Genomic DNA, 18,767 nt, shown 5'->3' on the forward strand with positions numbered 1-18,767 from the left:
GGGGATAAGATCACTCCGTGGGCCCCGGCCCCGTCGGGGATAAGTTCCTCAGGGATAAGATCACTCCGTGGTCCCGTGAGCTTCCAAAACAGGGAATGACTGACATCATCGTTCTTTCTGTCGTCGTGTCGCGGTGCTTGGGCAGCGGCCTCCCGGCGAACATCCAGCTGGACATCGATGGGGACCGCGAGGCGGAGCGCATCTACTCCCTCTTCCACTCGTATATGAGCAAATTAGAGAAGATGCAAGGTAGGCCCGGCGGCTGTCGCGCCCTCGCGGCAGGCGGCAGGTGGCCGCGGAGACGCCTGCCGGGGTCCCAGGGGCACTGGAGCTTCCTGCAGAGGCCCCTGGCCCTCGGAGCCCCCGCGGTCTGTGCGTGTTCCCACGCGGGGGCTGAAAGGGAAGCGCTTCCCGCAGGCCAGCAGGCGTGGGGCATCGACTGTAGGAACAGGTTCTGTGCATTATCTTACGAGGGAATTTGGCCACGACCTCCGAGCCACCAAGTCCTGGAGAAGATCTTGTGTTTAACAACCTCGTTCTTCTGCCTGCCAGGGGGCGGGGGGGGGACGCGTGGGCACGTGGGCGAGTGTGCACGTGGGACCGTGGGACCGTGGGACCGTGGGACCGTGGGACCGTGTTCCCGCCCGGAAGCGGCAGGCGCAGCGTGGGCACACGTCATCCTGGGCCTTTCGTTGCCTTTGTGTTCTGCGGACGGTGGGTGACGTGGGAGGGACTGGGTTGAGATTCAGGAGAGGCGATCGGGACGCGGACGAGGGCCCGCAAGCCCCCCCGGAACGCAAAAGGACGCTGAGTGGGCCTGGAGATACACCTTCCTGTTCTGACCTAACCCAGCAGGCTCAGGGGCGGGCCTCAGCCGGGCACGGACTCAGTCCCGCCCTGCGAGCTGTCTGTCGGGAGCTCAGCCGCACCTGCCTCGGGTCCCTTCCGGCAGCCTTGGGGGCCGCCTCTGGGCACACGCCCAGGCTCCAGGCCCATGCACTGTCCCACATGGGTGCACATGCGTGAGCAAATGCTCCCGTGCAGACCTGCACACGACCGTGCACATGCGCACACCCACCCCTGCCCCAGTGGGTCCTCCCCCAGCAAGTGTGCACACCCGGCACTTGGCCCTGAGGTGTCCTCGGAGTCGGCGCGGGAGTGGTCCTGGGGTTACAGCCCGCCTCAGGGTGACAGCCCCTCCCCAGAGCACTGAGAGGGGTAACCAGGACAGAGGATGGTCAGGAGACTTAGGGTGAAGCCACCCTGTGAGGTCCAGATTCATGAAGGAGGCTGGCTGAGCCTTGCGTGGTCAGCCACTTCCCAGTGGCCTCTCTCTACGCACCGTCTCCCTCTTTCTTCCAGCCTGGGGTCACCCCACCACCACAGGCCCCCATGCCTCTGTCCCTCAGAGCCACTCTCTGCCCCTTTCGTCTGGCTGATACCTGTTTGTCTTGTGAGCGTCCTTCTCTGGGAGCTTTTTCTAACCCTGTGTGTATCTCTATCATTGCCATGAGGACCATCTCTGATGTGTTTACGTTCAGTGGACTTGACCCTTTGAGAGCAGAAGTAGGTCTTGTTGGCCCCAGTGCCTGACATGAAGGAGGAATGATACTGTTTTCTGGATGATGGATGGACGGGCAGTGGACGGCAGAGGGGTGGATGATGGGTGATGGACGGATGGTGGATGGAGAGATGGTGGGTGGGTGGTGGGTGGGTGATGGGTGGGTGGTGATGGGTGGGTGGGTGATGGGTGTGCGGGTGATGGGTGGGTGGGTGGTGCGTGGGTGATGGGTGGGTGGTGATGGGTGTACGGGTGATGGGTGGGTGGATGGATGATGGGTGGAGAGACAGACGGAGGGTGCTTGGATGAGCGAGCCTCCCTCCCAGGGTAGGAATCATCTGGGCGAGTGTCCCCACTGTCAGCAGGACTGGAGATCTTACAGTGCCCCTCGCTTGGCCACCGCCGCGCTGACTGTCTTCAGGCCTCTGCCTGGAGCCTCGGTGCTTCTCTGAGGCCAAGAGCTTGTCCTCGGAGCATCCGGTGGCCTTGAGACGCCCCTTTATATTCCTGCGGCTGTTCTCTCGAGCGCCGGGACACAGAGCTTGTTTCCCCCCGACGTGGTCGGTCCTTTCCTTTTGGCGCTCGGAGGCGGCCGTGCTCGGGCTGCGTGTGCGAGAGGAGAGACTGGGTCCCCTCCACCTCCCGCATGGGGCACGGACTCGCCTGGCCATTCTCACTTGGGCCCACCCTGGCTCTTTCCCCCTGCCCCCTCAAGTCTGCGGACAGTGGAACCCGGGACTTGAGGCAGGGAAGGGTTAGCCCCGGGCTTGGCGGGGACGGGGGCCACGGGGCTGAGAGTAGCTCACGGGTGCCTTTCCGGGTGGCAGCAGGGTCCCCGCTCTGTGATGAGCCCCGGGACCGCAACTCGCTTTCCCCTCTGCAGAACAGGCACGAGTGGCCACTTCTCAGGGCACTGGGAAGGTTAGAGAGAGGAATCACACGGAGCACCGAGCCGTGTCTCCCGCACAACCGTGGACCCACGGTCTGGCCTCGGGCCTCTTCCCCGGCCTGCGCCTCTCGGGTCCCTCCCAGCACTCACCCGCTCTGGCCGCGCTCCTCAGCGCCCCACGTGGGATGAGTCTGCGAGTCCCAGGCCTCAATCCAGAGACAGCTTTGGCGTCTGCCGTGAGACCACCGGGTAGCCCCTCATGTCCTCTTCCGTGACACGGGCTGACCGCCTGGGTTGGCCCAGGATCCAGCCACACGGTGCCCGTAAGGCAGGCCGCCCGGCTGCATATCCGAGCGACCTCCCCGCACCTCCCCCTCCCCTGCTCGGGATCCGCAGGCCTCCGCAGGCCTCCGCATCTGTCCCTTCTCCGCCAGCCGTGCTCCGCCAGCCGTGAGTCTTCGTGCTGGTCGCTGTTAGCGAGGGTCACAGACAGGTGCTAGTTCCGGGGTCGTGCCTCTTGACCTGTCCACACTGGCTGTGACAGTACAGCTCCCAGGTCCTGCCAGGCCCCCGGGCAGGAGTCTCTCGGGGAGACCGGTGCCCCCACTTCCCGAAGGGCTCGTCGAGGCTCGGACGTAAGTAACCTGCTCCAGGCCCAGTAGTCCCCGTAAGTGGGGACTTTGGGGAGGGGGTCCAGGCAGTCTGGCTCCCGAGACCCTGACCCTGCGTGGGACGTGGAGAGAGAAAGGCTGAACTCAGACCAGCTGCGCACCGGCCTCCTCCCTCCTTTTCCTCCTCTGTCCGTTCGTCCCTCACGTTTACGCTGCTTGTCTTTTTCACGTCAGAGTCTCTCTTTTTTGAATCTTTAATTAAATCTTCCTAGTCTTCCCTTGTACAGACTTGTGATTTTTCAGTAAGAATTAGGGTTCTCCTGGGTTGGAGATAAAGACAGTGGGACGGACACTACAACTTCTGTGATAACGAAACAGCAGGGCAGGTGGGGCGAGGAGCTCCCTAGGTTGGGCTCCCCTCAGCCCAGGGCCGTCCAAATGGCCTGTCTTCCCACACAGACCCTCTGCGGCCCTGGAGCGGAGGGTCCAGCTCGGGCGCTTGAGGACAGGTCGGGGGGAGGGCTAGCTCAGGTGTTTGGGGACCAGTGGGTAGACCTGGCCCCAGCCTAGGTATTTGGGGAACAGGTTGGGAGGCCCAGGCCCCGCTGCGGTGTCTGGGTGCTTCTCGTGGGTGCCTGGAGGCCACGGCGTGGTCTTCAGCAGGAGTGAGGTGGTCCAATGAAAAAGTCATGCGTCCAGCAGGTGGGGGTGACAGAGGTCCTAGGAAGCCGCTCGTGCAGCCCAGCCAAGAGGTGACACCCTTGAGGACAGTGTCCTCTGCCCCTGGTGCCCCGGTGTCCCCGCCACAGGGTGTGTACGTAAACGCCAGGTCAGTGACGCCCTGGCCCCTCTTTCTAAGATGGGGCTTTCCTTGCGGTCATCTCCCCAGACTGACCCTGGGTGACCCCGCAGGCCCTTGAACGCCCTGGTCCTATGTCCAGGAAGCGACATCTGCCAGCTCTGGTACAGCGAGCAGTGGGGTGTGGACAGACGCGGGTGCGCAGGAGACAAGCTGGTCAGACGAGGCGTCAGACCCTGGCTTCTCCGGGGCTCAGCTTTGGTCCAGCTCTTGGGAATGGCTTCTGCTTCTCTGTGCATTTGCGTGGGAGCGGTCAGCCCTTCCCTGAGGAGGCTGCCCTGACCTCCGGCCCCTCCCGACACCGCAGAGGCCTGTGGCAGCAGATCTGTGTACGACGGGCCCGAGCAGGAGGAGTACTCGACGTTCATCATCGACGACCCCCAGGAGACCTACAAGACACTGAAGCAGGTCATCGCTGGGGTTGGCGCCCTGGAGCGGGAGCATGCCCAGTACAAGAGGGACAAGTTCAAGAAGACCAAGTATGGGAGCCAGTGAGTACGGCATCTGCATCGTAGGGGAGCCCTTGGCAGAGGTAACGGGGAAGGGACTGCAAGGAGCTTCCTGGGGCAGAGCCCCACCCTAAAGCCACCCGCACGCACCCGTGAGGCTTGGGCAGCTGCCCCGTCTCCTCAGAGCAGCCTTCCTGTACTCCCCAGCTGTCGGGCAGGGCCCCGTGGACAGCACCGCCCTAACTGCCCGCCTCCCGGTCCCTCCTTCCTCCGGACCCTTCCACCTCCAGACCCATTGCTTGCAAAATTGGGCTTCAAGGGGCCAGAAGTTCCACACCCTTTGCCTCTCTCTAGGCCACAAGGACGCCTCTATAGGTGACTTCTGCCTAAGTCTTTTTTTCCTTTGTCTGTATTTTTCACACTTATTCTGATGAACATGTATCACGTTTAAAGACGGAAAAAAAGATACGGAAACGTGCGGATGGGCGCTGGCGGTCGGGGACTCGGCCTCACTGTCTCTGCTCCCCCGTCTCCCCTCTGCAGGGAGCACCCCATCGGAGACAAGAGTTTCCAGAGCTATATCAGGCAGCAGTCGGAGACCTCCACGCATTCCATTTGAAGCAGAATGTCCCGTCCCAGGATCGTGCCCTGGGCTGCGGCGGGAAAGCCCCAGTCTTCGGGTTGAGGGAACAGAGAAAGGACAATAGGGCACGGGGCCTTCACTTCGCCGCTCCCCTGTGACCAGCGCCGGGCTCCCTGGGCAGCTGAGACCCTCCCGGAGCTCGTCTGTGGTTGCCGGGGCCCTGTCGTCGCACGGGTGGCGGGCGGCCTGGGCTGGCCCTTCTGGAAGGAGGGGCCGGGGCCGCCGTGCCTGCTGCAGAACTCGTGCTTCCTGTCCTGGACCCTTGGGCCTCTGCTGGACTCTGGGCGGCCTGTGCGGTGGAGCCCCCGGCTCTCCCCTCCCACACGCCCTGCTTCCGCGGGACCAGCACGCCGGGCGCTTCGTGTCCTGTCGCCTGCCGGCGGCCGCGGCCCCGGCCCTCCACTTCCAGCCCTGCCGTTACTCCTGCCGAAGGTCCGTTTCGCTTCCTCGTGCGTCAGCGCACGAACGCCCCCGCGAGCGGCTGCCTTGACGACTCGGAGGCGCGGGGCCCTTCTGCCCAGAGTGCCGGGGCTTCCCGTCCGCTCCTGCCGACGCTGGGTCCCACCGCCGCCGGTACTGCCAGAGCGGGCGACGCGCCGTGCAGGGTGTCCGGCCCGCGCCCCTTCGAGCAGAAGTGTTGTTTGCTGTCGGTGGGACTGAGAGCAGGGTCCACCCTAGCTGCCCCCTCTGGGAGTTTGGGGAAGGTTTTTAAAATAGAAATGTGCATTATTTTCAAGCTGTTTTTCTTAATGTTTTTAGAGGACCGTTTCTAACGAGCTGTTTGATGAAGTACCTCAGAGCATCTAGGCCTGTCGCAAAGGGCAGGGTGCACGGCAGGCACACGGGCACGAGCCGCTTCTCTGGGAAGCCGGTGGACGGCCCTCCAGAGCGCCCCAGGGGACGCAACATCCTGAGCTGTGCAGATCCCCAGCCCCTGGGAACAGGGCTTCGCTGGGTCTCTGTGGGGCCCCTAGAAGCTACCAGGCAGCGGGGGTGCTTTTCTGGGGGGTGGGGCGTCCCGACGTGGGGCAGCCGGCCTTCGAGCTTTGGAGAACACTGTTCAGATGCTCAGACCTTGTGCCTGTCTCTGCTTTTATTTGCAAATACTGTCCAGACTCTGAACCATGGCGGATAGGACTTGTCACAAAAGTGGTGGAAGAAGATGTTGCAGAAAATACCCTTAGGGACGCACAGCTAGCAGGCCGCACCAGACTGCAGTTTTTAACTCGGATTTGTAACTTGATGTCTCTGTTTATAAGATACTAATGATCTGCAATGTATTTTACTGGCCAATTAAAACAGACGTTTTATTCTTTCTGAGGACGGTTTGATTAACGGCGCACGTGGGCGATGGGGTGCATGGCGGAGGGGCCCGTGGGAGGCGACAGGCCACGTGGCAGGAGTGGCTCAGCTGCGAGCCTTTGGGTCAAGCGGAAACCCCAGTGCTCTGTGGGATGGGAAGTGTGGGGTTGGGCCCTCTGAGCGCGTCCGAGCGTGTCTGGCAGAAGCTCTGGTGGGGGTGGAGACGGGCGTCAGCCCAGGAGGGCAGGACGGGCTCCCGCACGTGCTGCTGTCTCCGAGAGGCCACGGGGAGGCCGGAGGTGCGCAGGGCCCTGCCCCACCTGGTCGGGCGGAGGGAGGGGGCTGCATGCACGGAGGGGGCCTGGAGGAGACCCGAGTCCAGAGCAGGGACGCGTCGTTTCCCTCTTCCTTCCTTCTGTGTGGTTTTCACTCCGCTGCTGTTTTAATCCCAGCCCGAGTCCGCTGTTAGGAAAGAATCAGGTGAGCTGACTCTGGGACATCAGGTTAGACTTGCGGGGGTGGGGGGAGCGGGGGCAGTCAGCCCCTCTCTGGGGCATGGACTTGGGCGGGGGGGAGCGGCATCGCTGCTTTCCTCTGGCCCCTCCCAGCAGCGGGATGGCCCCAGGGCCGGGGGGGTGGCTCATGGGTACGGAGGGGGCACATCTGCCCATGAGGCCTCCAGGTCAGAGGCCACCAGCATCAGTCAGCCGGGACAAGAGCGTCCACAGCAGGGCCCCGGGGTGCTGGCCAACTCAGACACGTGCAGGACCCAGGGAGGTTCTGCCCCCGTGGAAGGACAGAAGGGAGAAAGCCTCAGGGAACGTGGGACCCAGAAGCCCCCCTCCTGGGACTCCTGACAGGTCACAGTGTCTCGCGGGCCTCTGTGTGCCCATGTGCTCTTCCTCCAGACAGCCTAAGCACCCCCTGCCCTGGCCGCAGCCCCTCGGCCTCTCCCCGACCAGCAGCTCAGCACGCGGGTACCTGCACGTCAGCAGCGGTGCCAGCCCCCCGCTGGGTGCGGAGCCCGCCCGTGGACGTGCTGTGAGGCGTCGGAGGGAGGGACGTGCGTGTGGAATCGGGTCCCTTTTGTTTCGTTCTGAATCTGTACGATCGGCCGGCTGCTCGGGGAGGACCCTGAGTGTGATGTCCTGCGGCCTTGGGTGCTTGGAGATTAAAGAAAATGTCTGCTGGGATGACATCAGACAATTTCTGTTAAGTTGTATTATGTGTCCCCCAAAACCTCATGGCAAAGTCCTGACCCCAGCACCTCAGACTGTGACAGTATTTGGAGAGAGGATCTTTAAAGAGGTAATTAAGGTCACCCGAAGTCATTAGGGCACGCCCTAATCCCGTATGACCGGAGTCCTTCTAAGATAAGGACGCAGCGGTGGACACAGGAGATGATGCTCAACGTCAGTCATTGTCAGGAAAGGACGAGCCCAAACCACAGTGAGGTGTCACTTCACACCTGCCAGAACGGCAGAACGGAGAAACCGACAACACGGGAACCACAGGTGTCAGCGGGACGCGGAGAGAGGGGAGCCCCGTGCGTGGGTGGGGACGCAGGCTGGCGCGGCCGCTCTGGGCAACGGCACGGAGGCTCCTCAAACAGCCAAAACCAGAGCTTCCCTACGACCCAGCAACTGCACTACTGGGTATGAACTCAGAGGACGCAAAAACACGGGTGCAACGGGCCCCAGGCCCCTACGCTGCCAGCGGCCTTCTCTACAATAGCCACGATGCGGAAGCCGCCGAGCGTCCGGCGGGGATGGACGGAGAAAGAGGATACGGGCCGGGGGGCGCACACACAACGGACCACGACGCAGCCATCAGAAAGAGGAGATCGTGCCACTTGTGACATGACTGGACCCAGAGGCCCTCTGATTTCTGAACGAAATCAGACGAGTGAAGACAAACGACCGCGTGAGTCCACGGAGAAGTGGGCCCGAGACGACGACGACAAGCCCAGCGAGTGAACAAGAACCAGAACCAGAGCCACAGATACAGAGACTCCGTGGGGCGGGGTGGGGGCCTCCGGGAGGGGGTCTCGGTCACAGGGCGGCCCGGGGTGGGGCGGTCGGGGAGCATGTGGCCTGAGGGCAGAGGGCGGCTCTGCAGTTGCCCGGGGAGAGCAGTGTGGACGCTGCGATGTCCCCCCGAAGCCACTGCACTGTTGAGCGCCAACACGACACAACCCTGGGAGGACACGGGGTCAAGGCTCGCGCTGGCTGAGTGGCTGTGGGGAGCCCAGCCCTGGCAGCACCCGCACCTGGGCCTTTCCACCTGCCGACCGTGGGTGCCCGCGTGGGAGCCGACCGTGGGAACCGGGTCCTAGTTGTGCCGGCAAACCAGCGCCCAGTTCCATCAGTGTAGCTCCTGCCCACAGGGCCACACCTGACGCCACCCGGAGCCTCCTCCCCTCGGGCCTCCTGGCCACGAATGAAGGCCTGGGGCGCCACCATGGCCGCGTCCGACCCTGGGTCCCTTTGCCTGAGTTCGGTGCATGGGGACGTTGTCCGAAGAGGAAGCGACGGAATCTCACCCTGAGGAGATCGTCCGCAGGCCTGAGGCAGACCCCACCCCGGCTGTGCGGCGCGTCCACGTTGGGGAGGGCTGCTGCAGGCCCGGAGGGAGGGCTCCCGCGGGAAGGGCTGCGCTGGGCTGACCTCTGACCTCTGACAGTGCGGTGATGTCACAGGGGCCCCTTGGCAACGGGGGCCCCCTGGCCACACCGGGCAGCTCATCAGACGGAGGTCGGAAGCCATGCTCTCCATCTGACGGTGTGCTGGGGAGCCCGCGTCCCTCTTCTTTCCGAAAACCTAACGGGGGAGGAGGATGGAGAAGGACGCGGCCGCACACAGGAGGCACCGGCCAGGCCCCGGGGTCCCTGCTTCAGGGGTGGCCCCTGGACACCTCAAAGCAGCCAGCGAGATGGCCGAGCTCCAGCGGAGCAGGAGCCTGGGCGGCCTGCACCAGAAGGGGGACCCTCCGAGCGACATCAAGAAGCTGTCCAGGGAGCCGGGTGGGTCCCCAGCAGCGTCCCTCCCGCCCGCCCGGCCCCATCGCCCCGCCGAGAATCTGAGAGGCCTGGCAGAGCTAGACCCAGGGTCTGCCGGTGGCCAGATGGGCCCCTCGGAGCGGGCCACGGGAAGCAGGGCCGCGGTCGGGAGCGGCGCGAGGCCAGCTGTGCCTCCCGAGGGCCGTGGCCGCGTAGAACGTCTCCAGGCGGTCCGCTCGGGAGACGTGCAGGGAGGGCCACCAGCGAGCCCCAGGGGGCCGTGGACGTGGGGTACGGGCCGAAGAACGCACACGGGGCTGGGCTGCCCCCCAGGCTCTTCCTAAACGCGCTGCCCCAGGGGCGGGGCTGGGACACTCTGTCCTTGTGTGAACCTTGAGTTTCGCCCCCCCAGGCTCCCCAACAGCAGCCATCTCAGGGTCCTCTCCCCGGAGGGGCTGGACCCCGAGGTGACCGAGGGTTGCTGGTGACTGGTTCGGTCATTTGCCAGGCCTTCCGCGGTCCTGGTTCTCCCGGGAAGGTCACCCAGCAAGGGGCCCTTTACGAGGGTGTCGGGACGCCGTGGAAATGAGACGCGGTCAGCGGGAAATACGGTCTGTAGTTCAGGCCCGAGGGACGAAGACTGGCTCTCTCAGGGTAAACATCTCTTGGGGGGCGGGGAGAAGAGGAGCTGCTGGCCGGCTGGGCGCAGGGCCACCTCCGTCCCCTGAAGCCGCGGAGCAGGGCGCGCCTTCCACAGGCTCATGAAAGAGGAGCAGCTTTTCCCAAAGAAGAACCCACCTAAGTCCACGCAGGCAGTTTTGCACAGTGAGGTGGGAGGGGTCTGGTAACGCGGCCACGAGGCCGGCCACGAGGGAGGACGGTGCCGGTCCCACAGCCGGATACTCCCAGCAGCACCGTGGAATCTCCCCAAACCGGGTGAGTGGCAGACACATCCCCGTGGCGCCCCGCCTGCCGCACTGGCCCTGGCAGCCCGCGCGGGACGCAGCGGAGGGTTGCTGCCTCCCCAGAGTGCGCCGGCGGGGAGCAGCAGGCTCACCTGCCAGCCCCACTGTCCACGTGGTAAAGTAGGTCCAGAGGAGGGGGCCCCGCCGGCGCACACCTGCTGGGAACAGGGGCAGTGAGGACACAGGAGCTGGGCTGGCGAACCCGATGGGCGGGACAAGGGGCGGCCAGAGCACACCTGCAGCTGGCGGTCCACGTGGACCTCAGGGGGAGCCCGGCGTCAGAGGAAATAGCGGGAACCCGTGGTCCGTGTGCTGCAACTGTGGGTGGCCACGCACGGAGCCCCGCTCCCCACCCTGGCCTGCACAGGGCCCCCCACGGGACCAGCCCAGGCTCACGCAGCTGTGTCCGCGACCCCCCGCCCCGGACCCCGGCACACAGGCCCGCCATGCCACCCGTCCCGCGCCAGGCCACCCTCGAGCGGCACCCGGCTCTCCGCCCGACACTTGTGCATGCTGGGTGGGGGGGTCCAGAGAGGAGGAGAGGGCCTTCCTCCGAGGCGTGTGGGGACCGCTGAGGTCTTCAGCCGTGCTGCCGAGGGGCAAGGAGCACCCCCACCACAGAATCAAGGCCAGTTACGAAGAAGGTCTTGATGACCGTCACTACCCACCCCCGGCCAGCTCCGCACCACCGTTTCCATGATTTGCGATGCTGGACTGACTGTCCAGAGGATGCGGCCACGGCCTGACCCCCAGTCTCCGCCTGCAGACCCGCTGCCACCCGCGGGGCCCAGGGCTGTCTCACAGCCAAGAAGTAGTCTGTAAGCAGTTTGGAGAGACCCACGCGTCGGCTGAGGGAGAGGAGGCAGCAGGGGGAGCCCTCCAGAGACCCGCCACGTTGTCCTCAGGCCTCACTCGGCCCTCCCCCCGCCGCTCGCTGGCTGGCCGAGCCGTCCGCACTGAGGGGCCGCCCGCTGCCCGCATGTGCTCAGAGTCCCGATACACACAGACGCTGTCTTGGAGAAAGGAAGGGGCGAGGCCTGCGGACACTTAGTATTACTGTCCTGCCTTTATGTCAGAGGACGCACGGGGCGTCTACTTCGGAGAAAAGGAATCGTGTCTCTTTTACGGATCCTTCCTTCTTGCCGGACACATATCGCAGAAAGAAGCAGGTTTAGAGATCAGCCCCGGGTCTTCAGAACACGCACGTACACACACACGCACACGCGTGCCCACGGGTAGGGCCTGCTGGAGATTGTCCAGAAGATTTTCCATTTTAAGATTCCGGCTGGAAAACTGCTTCTGAGTCACTCAGGTCCTGCTCGCTGAGTTGGAGGCTGGGGTTGCCTTTCCTCCCTGCGATGTCTCCAGAGCCGCCAAGTCCGGATACCATCCGGAGGCCCGAGGGCCGCCCCCACCCTACCCTGCACCCTGCTCCCTCAGACCCCTGCCCGTGGCCTTTAGAGCCTTGTCTCTGGGGTGGCCAGCCTCTGCCTCGGCACCCCTGAGCCTGGGTGGGTGCGGCTGACGAGAGCAGGATGGAGAACCCCTTGTTCCCACCCGCAGGGGACTCCGATGAGTCACAGAGAGGGGTCCGCACGACACGGCCGAGGCCGCGCGCACGGAGCACCGGGAGGCCTGGCTGGGATGCGTCTCCCACCGAGGCCGACCGCCTGACACGGGGCAGGGCCTCCCGCGAGGGCAGGCCCCGGGCAGGGATGGCGGGGGAAGCTCAAGGGCCACCCGGGCCGCGGGACTTGCAGAGAAGCAGGACCGGTGTGCAGGCCGCCCCCCGGAGCCCGGCTGCCCCCTCCCGGGCCTGCAGGGGCCCCCAGCCTGAGACATGCGAGCGCCGTCGGTGAGGGGAGCCTTTCCCCAGAATCGGGGTGCTCAGGGGCGCCTCCCCAGGCCTCCTGTCAGGGGCAGGATTGAAGGTTTTGTCACTTCTCACCAGGCCGTGCTGCATTTGCGTCTCGGGCCCCAAGTGTGCTGGGGTGGGGGACGGGGGCGAGCGGGCGGCAGGGAGGGGAGCAGCTGCGGCGAACCAGCCGCCTCTGCCATCCTGGGCCCAAATGTGGCCACGGAGAAGTGGGACCTGGACCGTCCTCTCAGACTCGGCACCTGTGGGAGGGCCTGCCCGTCCTCATGGGCCAGGCCACGGGCCCATCACTCCCTGAGGGGCTGGGCTGGGCTCCTCTCTGCCCTCGCGGGGCCAGGCCATGGGCCCAGGGCGTGCTGATGACAAAGGCTTCTCCGTCCTCCCCAGAGTCCGAGGACCAGGGAAAGGACCCGCGGAGTGACACTGAAGATGCCGGCTGGTAAGAGGTCTTTGTCCAGCAGAGGTGGTTTGCAGAGACAGGAGGGTGACGCAGGAGACAGTGGGGTGGGGAGCAGGGCCGGCCCCAAGGTCGACACCCAGGATCCCGAAGGAACCCTGGGAGGAAGGGGTGCCCGGAGACGACCCCGAGGGCTCAGATGGGAGGTTTCTCAGGGATGCGAGCCGCCCCTGCCCTGCCCCCTGCTCCTGCTTCCCCGGGCGGTCCCTGGAGCCAGCCGTGACCCCGGGCCCTAGGCAGCTCCTGTCGTGGCAAACGTTTGCACTCGACTCTCCAGGCTGCCGGGCATGCCGGAGGTCTCGTCTCTCCGGAAGGTCTGGGTGTGCAGCTCGGTAGGCCGACGGGCTCCCTGCATCCCCGTCACCGCCACAGAACCATGCTCGAGGAGCGCGACCCAGTCCTCGATGCCTGGGGCTGAACACCTCTGCCCCGTCCTCCAGCCCCCCACCCTCCCACCACCAGGCAGGAGGCAGGGCCTCTACACCCTGTCCCGCCCTGCTCTGCTGGGGGCACATCCCAGAACTTTCCCAACGCCCGAGGGGAGAAAGGGCCAGCCCGAAGCCACATCCCCACAGCACCAGCCCCATCCATCGCCCTGCTCCCCCCACAGTCAGGCGGACCCAGAGGAAGACACGCAGGAAAAGCACCAGGACGCCCGGGGAAAGTTGGACCCAGACAGTGGAAGGACAGAGCCAGAGGTGAGGAGGCGCCGCCTGGAGGCGAGGGCAAGGGCAGGAGGGCTGGCCAGGCACGCGCACCCGCCACCCTCGGGTCCTGCCGGTGCCCACCTGCCGGTGTCTTCTCCAGGAACAGGAACCGGAGTCCATCAAGGTGGATGATCCTCCCGGAAAAGAGGCAAGAGCCTTGACTTTCGTAAAATGTGCCTATTTCGTGACAGGCACAGTCCTGCAGGACCACAAGCAGGCTGTGGACACACGGTCCTGGAGTCGTCCTGGCAGGGCCGTGCCGCAGGCTGGAGCCAGGGCTGCCTCAACCCACGATCCTTTCGGTCAAGCCCTGGGCTCCCTGCTGACACTGGGCATCCTCGCCCCAGCTTCCCAAACAGTGCAGTTGCCAAAGGCACATGGGACCTGACAGGAGGTGCCCCGGAGCACGGGCCAGAGACCCATCAGAGGTGTGGTAGGACTTCCCACTGGGCACTTTCCGAGGGAAGGAGGCTCTCATTTTCTTCCTGATCGTGGGAGGGAACAGAGAAGGAGCTGGACCCGTTTTAGCAGGACCTACAACAAATAGTCCCTGCTGGGGGTCCAGGGGTTCGCCCCAGGCGGGTGTTCTAGCCAGCCCCGGTGGGCAGCAGCCCCTGCAACTGCCTGAGACGCTCATGCCTCAGTGTGAGTCCGCACCAGTGCGGCGGCAAAGCGGGTCCCAGGAGGCTGGTGGGCAACGTGCTGCTGTGGGCCAGCTCTGGGCATCAGCTTGTGACCCGCAGCCCCCGTTCTCAGAGGGTGAAGCCCGGGGAGACCCTGGGGTCTCAGGGACCTGTCAGGGTGCGTAGGGAGAAGAGGAAGGGCTGTCCTCCTCTCTGCGGAGCCGGCCGTGGACTCCTGCCATCCACACTGCCGGAAGCTCTCTGCCCAGCTCCTCAGGAGCCCCCGCGGAGCACAGCCACTGTCTGGTGGTCCCAGTGGTGGTGCAGACCCGGCCGCCCCAGGGCTGAGAGCCCCTCCCAGGAAGCCGCCTCTCCTCTGCAGCTCACCCCATCCACACCTCCTTGGTTTCCATTCACAGAACCCATCTGTGTTTGTGGAGATTGATCTGGGAGACCATGCCGAGGAGGTAAAAGCCCTCAGACGACAGAGCCAGACCATCTGCCAGGAAAGCTGGTGCTCAGGGCCCACACGGCCTGCCCGGGGAGCCCGTCCCACAAGAATGTACTGCAGGCTGAGGCAGAGGCGGGCCAGAGTGCCAGGAGGACTCTGGATGCTGGGAATCTAGCCTGGGAATCTGAAAGCCACCCTTGGCTCCTCCTTATCCTCCACCTTGCATGTGTTCTGGCTTCGTCCGAGACTCTCAGGCCAGGGTCAACCCATCTGGGAGCCTACTGGGATGGTACAAATGGCATAGGCTTGGGAATTGGAGACCAGCTCCCCACATCTGGCTCTGCCAAGAGATACGCAAGTCACCATGTCTCTCAGTGCCTCTGTTATTTCATCCATACAATGGGGATCGTAGTAGTACCTACATTCCAGGTTGTTCTGTAAAGCACTCAGGATGGTGCCTGTACCCAGAGAGCCTCAGTACTGGGTATGATCACCACCACCACCGCCATCACCATCACCACCATCACCAGCACCTTGACCACCACCATCACCATCAACACCACCACCATCACCACCACAACCACCACCATCACCGTGATCATCACTATCACCACCAACACCATCACCATCACCACCATCACCAGCACCATGACCACCACCATCACCATCAACACCACCATCACCACCACAACCACCACCACCACCATCACCATGATCACCACTATCACCACCAACACCATCACCACCATCACCAACACCACCATCATCACCATCACCACCATTACCATCACCACCACCGTCACCACCATCGCTATCACCATCACCACCACCGTCACCACCATCACTATCACCATCATCACCACAATCACCACCATCACCATCATCACATCACCACCTCACCACCATCACCATCACCACCACCATCATCACATCACCACCATCACCATAACTACCACCATTCCAGTCACCACCACCACCATCACCACCGTCATATCACCATCATTGCCATCACTATCACCATCATCACTATCACCATTAGCCATCACCATCACCTCAACACCATTGTCATCGTCATCACCATCACCACCACCACCACCACCACCATCATCATCATCATCACCATCATCATACTGCATCATCATTTTCTGCAAAATGAAGGTGTTGACCAATGGTCTGTCTGGACCATCCAGCACAAATGTCCTGGGATGTCCTCCATTTCTCAGCCGTAGTGGGCAGCCCTCTCTGCAAGTGTTTTAACTTTGAGCTCCTTCCTTTTCCAGATTGCACCTCCTACCTCTTCACCCGCAGAGCGTGTGGTACAGTGAAGGGTGCGGGCTATCACCCCTCACAAGGCTGTCTCACGGGCAGCACAGGGTTTAAGGACTCAAGGAGGGTCATCCAGTGGCAGAGTTGGGATCACAGTCCAGAGGTCACAGTGGCCCCCTTCAAGGGCGGAGTCCCTTGGTCAGGGTGCCCTAGTTGGAAGTTTCCTCCCCTCCCTCCCTCCCTCCCTCCCCTTCTTTCTTTTAGAGAGGGACACGTGGAATGAGAGAGAGTGTGGGGCAGGCAGAGGGGCAGGGAGAGAATCTGAAGCAGGCTCTGCTCTCAGCACGTGAGCCCAACACAGGCTGAAATCAGGAGTCAGACACTCGACTGACAGAGCCACCCAGGTGCCCCCCACTTTTTGGAAATTTTCACTTGACACTGTCCCAACTCATGGGAAGAGGCTCAGTGCCAGCACAGTCCCTATGGCCCCGTCTGGCCCTTGGGCCGGTCTAGCAGATCTGGCCTTGGTGGCTGTGGTTGATGGGCTGACTCTCTCCACCTGTTCCCTAAAGTGCTGCTGTCACTTCCCACAGGTGGTCACAGGTGCCATGAGAGAAGAGAAGCGGTCCCAGATGGACATGGGGGATTTGTCAGAAGATGAGTGAGTGATGCCTGTGGCGTTATCCACAGAGACGTGGGGTTCTCCTCTACCACGGCGTCTGGTGGGCCACGGTGCCTCCCGTGGGACGGGCAGGACCCCACTGCTCGCCTGTCTTCCTCTTCCGGGTCCGCAGAGACCCAAGCGTTGATGAGCCTGGAGGGGCTGAGAGGCCAGCAGTGGGACTCAGGGACAGCCCTTGGCTTGGGTCCCCTTCACCCGACAGCCAGACCCTTTCTCCCCATCCCATCAGCCAATGCATTGGCCAGACTACGAGGTGGGAGAGGTGGCAGGAGGCAGAGAAGGTGAGAGGGAAGTGTGTCCGTGTGTCCGTGTGTCCGTGTGTCCGTGGGGATGATTCCAGCTTCTCGGTTTGAGGTTTTGCCGGGAGGGAGCACCCATCACCGGTCCGAGACTCTGTGAAGTGGGCCAGGCCCCTGCACGGGGGTGGGAGGCACGTTTGTTCTGACCACCCACACCCTCCTAGGGTGGGCACCGGCTAGGGCCAGCCAAGTCCCACGAAGTCCTGAGGCCCTAAAGGGCGCTGGAAGCAGGCCGCTGTACCACCCAAGGCCGCGGATCTGTTTTTATTTCAAGTACAGAGAAGCGCTAGGAAGAAAGTAGCGGCTCACCCAGCCCCAGGACGCACTGTGTCAGCACAGTGGCTTATTTGCTCAAACACTTGTTAAAAGAAAAATAGCTCTAATAGAGATATTTAGATACAAAGTAAATTCCTTTGTAAAACCGACACATGGTCCTTTTAAATAAGGAAACACAAAAGCGTCTAAGTCACCCAGGCCCCTCCCGGCAACAGCGAGGACGGCGCTGGCTCGTGGGCTCCAATGGACACAGCTTGGCGGCTTTGTTTTCTGCCCCAAGGGCCGGCCCGTCCCCCATCCGCCCACTTGGCCTCATGGTCTCGGCCCCCGGCCCGATGACTGTGCCGCCCCCGACAAACCAGCCAGCCGGGACCCGCACACAGATCCAAGCCCAGGCTGCTGGAAGCCGCTCGGCCAGTGGGAAGGGGCACTCCGGAAGGCTCTCCGCGCAGGCCTGGCCCTCACACCTGCTGGGCAGTTTCAGGGTCACCCGTCTGTCCCACGGCCCTGCTCACCTGCCGTCTCCGTTCTCCGAGCTGAGGCTTCTCCATGCAGGCACCCCCCGGGCCCATTCGGACGGTGGGCTTGGGCTCCCACGGGCTAGCTGCTGCTTGCTGTCCAGGGGATGCTTTGACACTGAGCTGTGGGGTCCCTGCAAAGGGAAGGGGTACGGCTGACTTGTCCCAGAGACAGCTTTGGTAGGAAGTGGAGACCCCAGAGACCAGCGACCGGGGAACAGCACGGGCCGCGGTGTTCAGGAAATGGGCAGGGCTGGGTGTGGGGCCGGCTGGAGCCGGCTTGGCTTTGGGGCCAAGAGGAGCGGTTTGTTCAGCTAGCCTGGGAGGTCTCTTAGGATCAACGGCCCCTTCTGGTTCGGCCTCTCAGCGCAGAGGACAACAGCACGGGGTGGGCAGGAGAAAGCTCGGGCCGCTGTGGGGAGGGCAAGCCCAGCCCTGCACCGGAGCCCGATCATGTGTGCAGAGCCCTGTCACCCTCTGACTGGCAAGCCCTGGCCCCCGGGCTTGATGAGGGGGCAGGCTGCTGGGGCGGAGGGGTGCTGCCTGCGGCCCTGGGCCCTGAGCTCGGGCGGGCGTGCCTGTCTCTCCCGGCTCTAGGACCAGGACCAGCTGGGTGTGCTGCATCCCATACCCCACCAGAAGGAAGGCGAAGGAGAGTGCGTAGCCGCCGCGGATGAGGTAGTTGGCATAGGGACGGGGCTGGAGGCCAAGGGGGCATCTGGAGGGGACGGAAAGCTGCTCTCCTGACCTGCCACCGCCTCAGCCCTGCGGTGACCTGGCGGGGAGGGACAGGGCTGCAGACAAGCAGCCCTGAGAAATGACACCGACACCATTTCAGGGCACCGAGGACCACCCAGGTGTGACCCACTGGTCCGCGGACTAGGCGACGAGGCCATCTTACACAATAAAGTGTGAACGGAAGTTGTTCTCCCTCTCTGGTCCCCCTCGAGGGGTCCCCGTCTCTTCCTTCTGTGCACCTCGTTCCCTAAAGTGTGACTGGGGGAAGGGAGGGGAGCTCAGGGATAGAAGGTGGAGCCTCCCAGGTCACGTGTGCAGGACGGTGGCCGTGACCACCTAGCCCTGCCCTTCAGACCAAGAAACAAAGTCAGATCCCCCTGGGGTCCTGGAGAGGGTTCTACTCTCAGCGATGGCCCATGAACTTGGCCCCAGTGCACCTGGGGCGGGGGGGTCCCAGCCCCAGGGAGAGGACCCCTGAGGGAGGGCAGCCGTGTTCCCTGAGGCCCTGGGAGGCAAGCCTGCCCGGGAGTCGCCAGCCCTACAGCCGTGTGCGGGAGCTGTCAGGGCCAGGGCCTCCCGGGGACACTGCGTCACACA

The 18,767-nt window shown here is 63.6% G+C and overlaps 2 protein-coding genes across 3 annotated transcripts in view; both read left to right on the top strand.

Moving 5' to 3' along the window:
- Nucleotides 1-6,327, top strand: part of RASA3 (RAS p21 protein activator 3) — a 115,014-nt gene extending 108,687 nt beyond the window's left edge. The window contains exons 22-24 of one of the 2 annotated variants that reach the window (XM_080799025.1): nucleotides 146-249; nucleotides 4,228-4,411; nucleotides 4,913-6,327. In XM_080799025.1, coding sequence (XP_080655151.1) covers nucleotides 146-249; nucleotides 4,228-4,411; nucleotides 4,913-4,988 — 364 coding nt within the window. In that variant the 3' untranslated portion in view covers nucleotides 4,989-6,327. Of the gene's footprint in view, nucleotides 1-145; nucleotides 871-4,227; nucleotides 4,412-4,912 lie in introns of those variants that run through there. The other variant, XM_080799024.1, reaches the window with a different exon arrangement.
- A 2,822-nt stretch (nucleotides 6,328-9,149) lies between these two features.
- On the top strand, nucleotides 9,150-18,096 carry LOC308339824 (uncharacterized protein C13orf46; the record flags this gene model as incomplete). Its single annotated transcript, XM_080798797.1, has 8 exons — nucleotides 9,150-9,336; nucleotides 12,541-12,592; nucleotides 13,221-13,308; nucleotides 13,418-13,548; nucleotides 13,962-14,118; nucleotides 14,360-14,407; nucleotides 16,251-16,318; nucleotides 18,030-18,096. 8 exons carry the CDS (start codon nucleotides 9,150-9,152, stop codon nucleotides 18,094-18,096), a joined length of 798 nt encoding a protein of 265 aa, XP_080654923.1.
- Nucleotides 18,097-18,767: the final 671 nt, after the last annotated feature.

This window comes from Martes martes (genome assembly GCF_963455335.1).
Source record: "Martes martes genome assembly, chromosome: 3".
NCBI lineage: Eukaryota > Metazoa > Chordata > Mammalia > Carnivora > Mustelidae > Martes > Martes martes.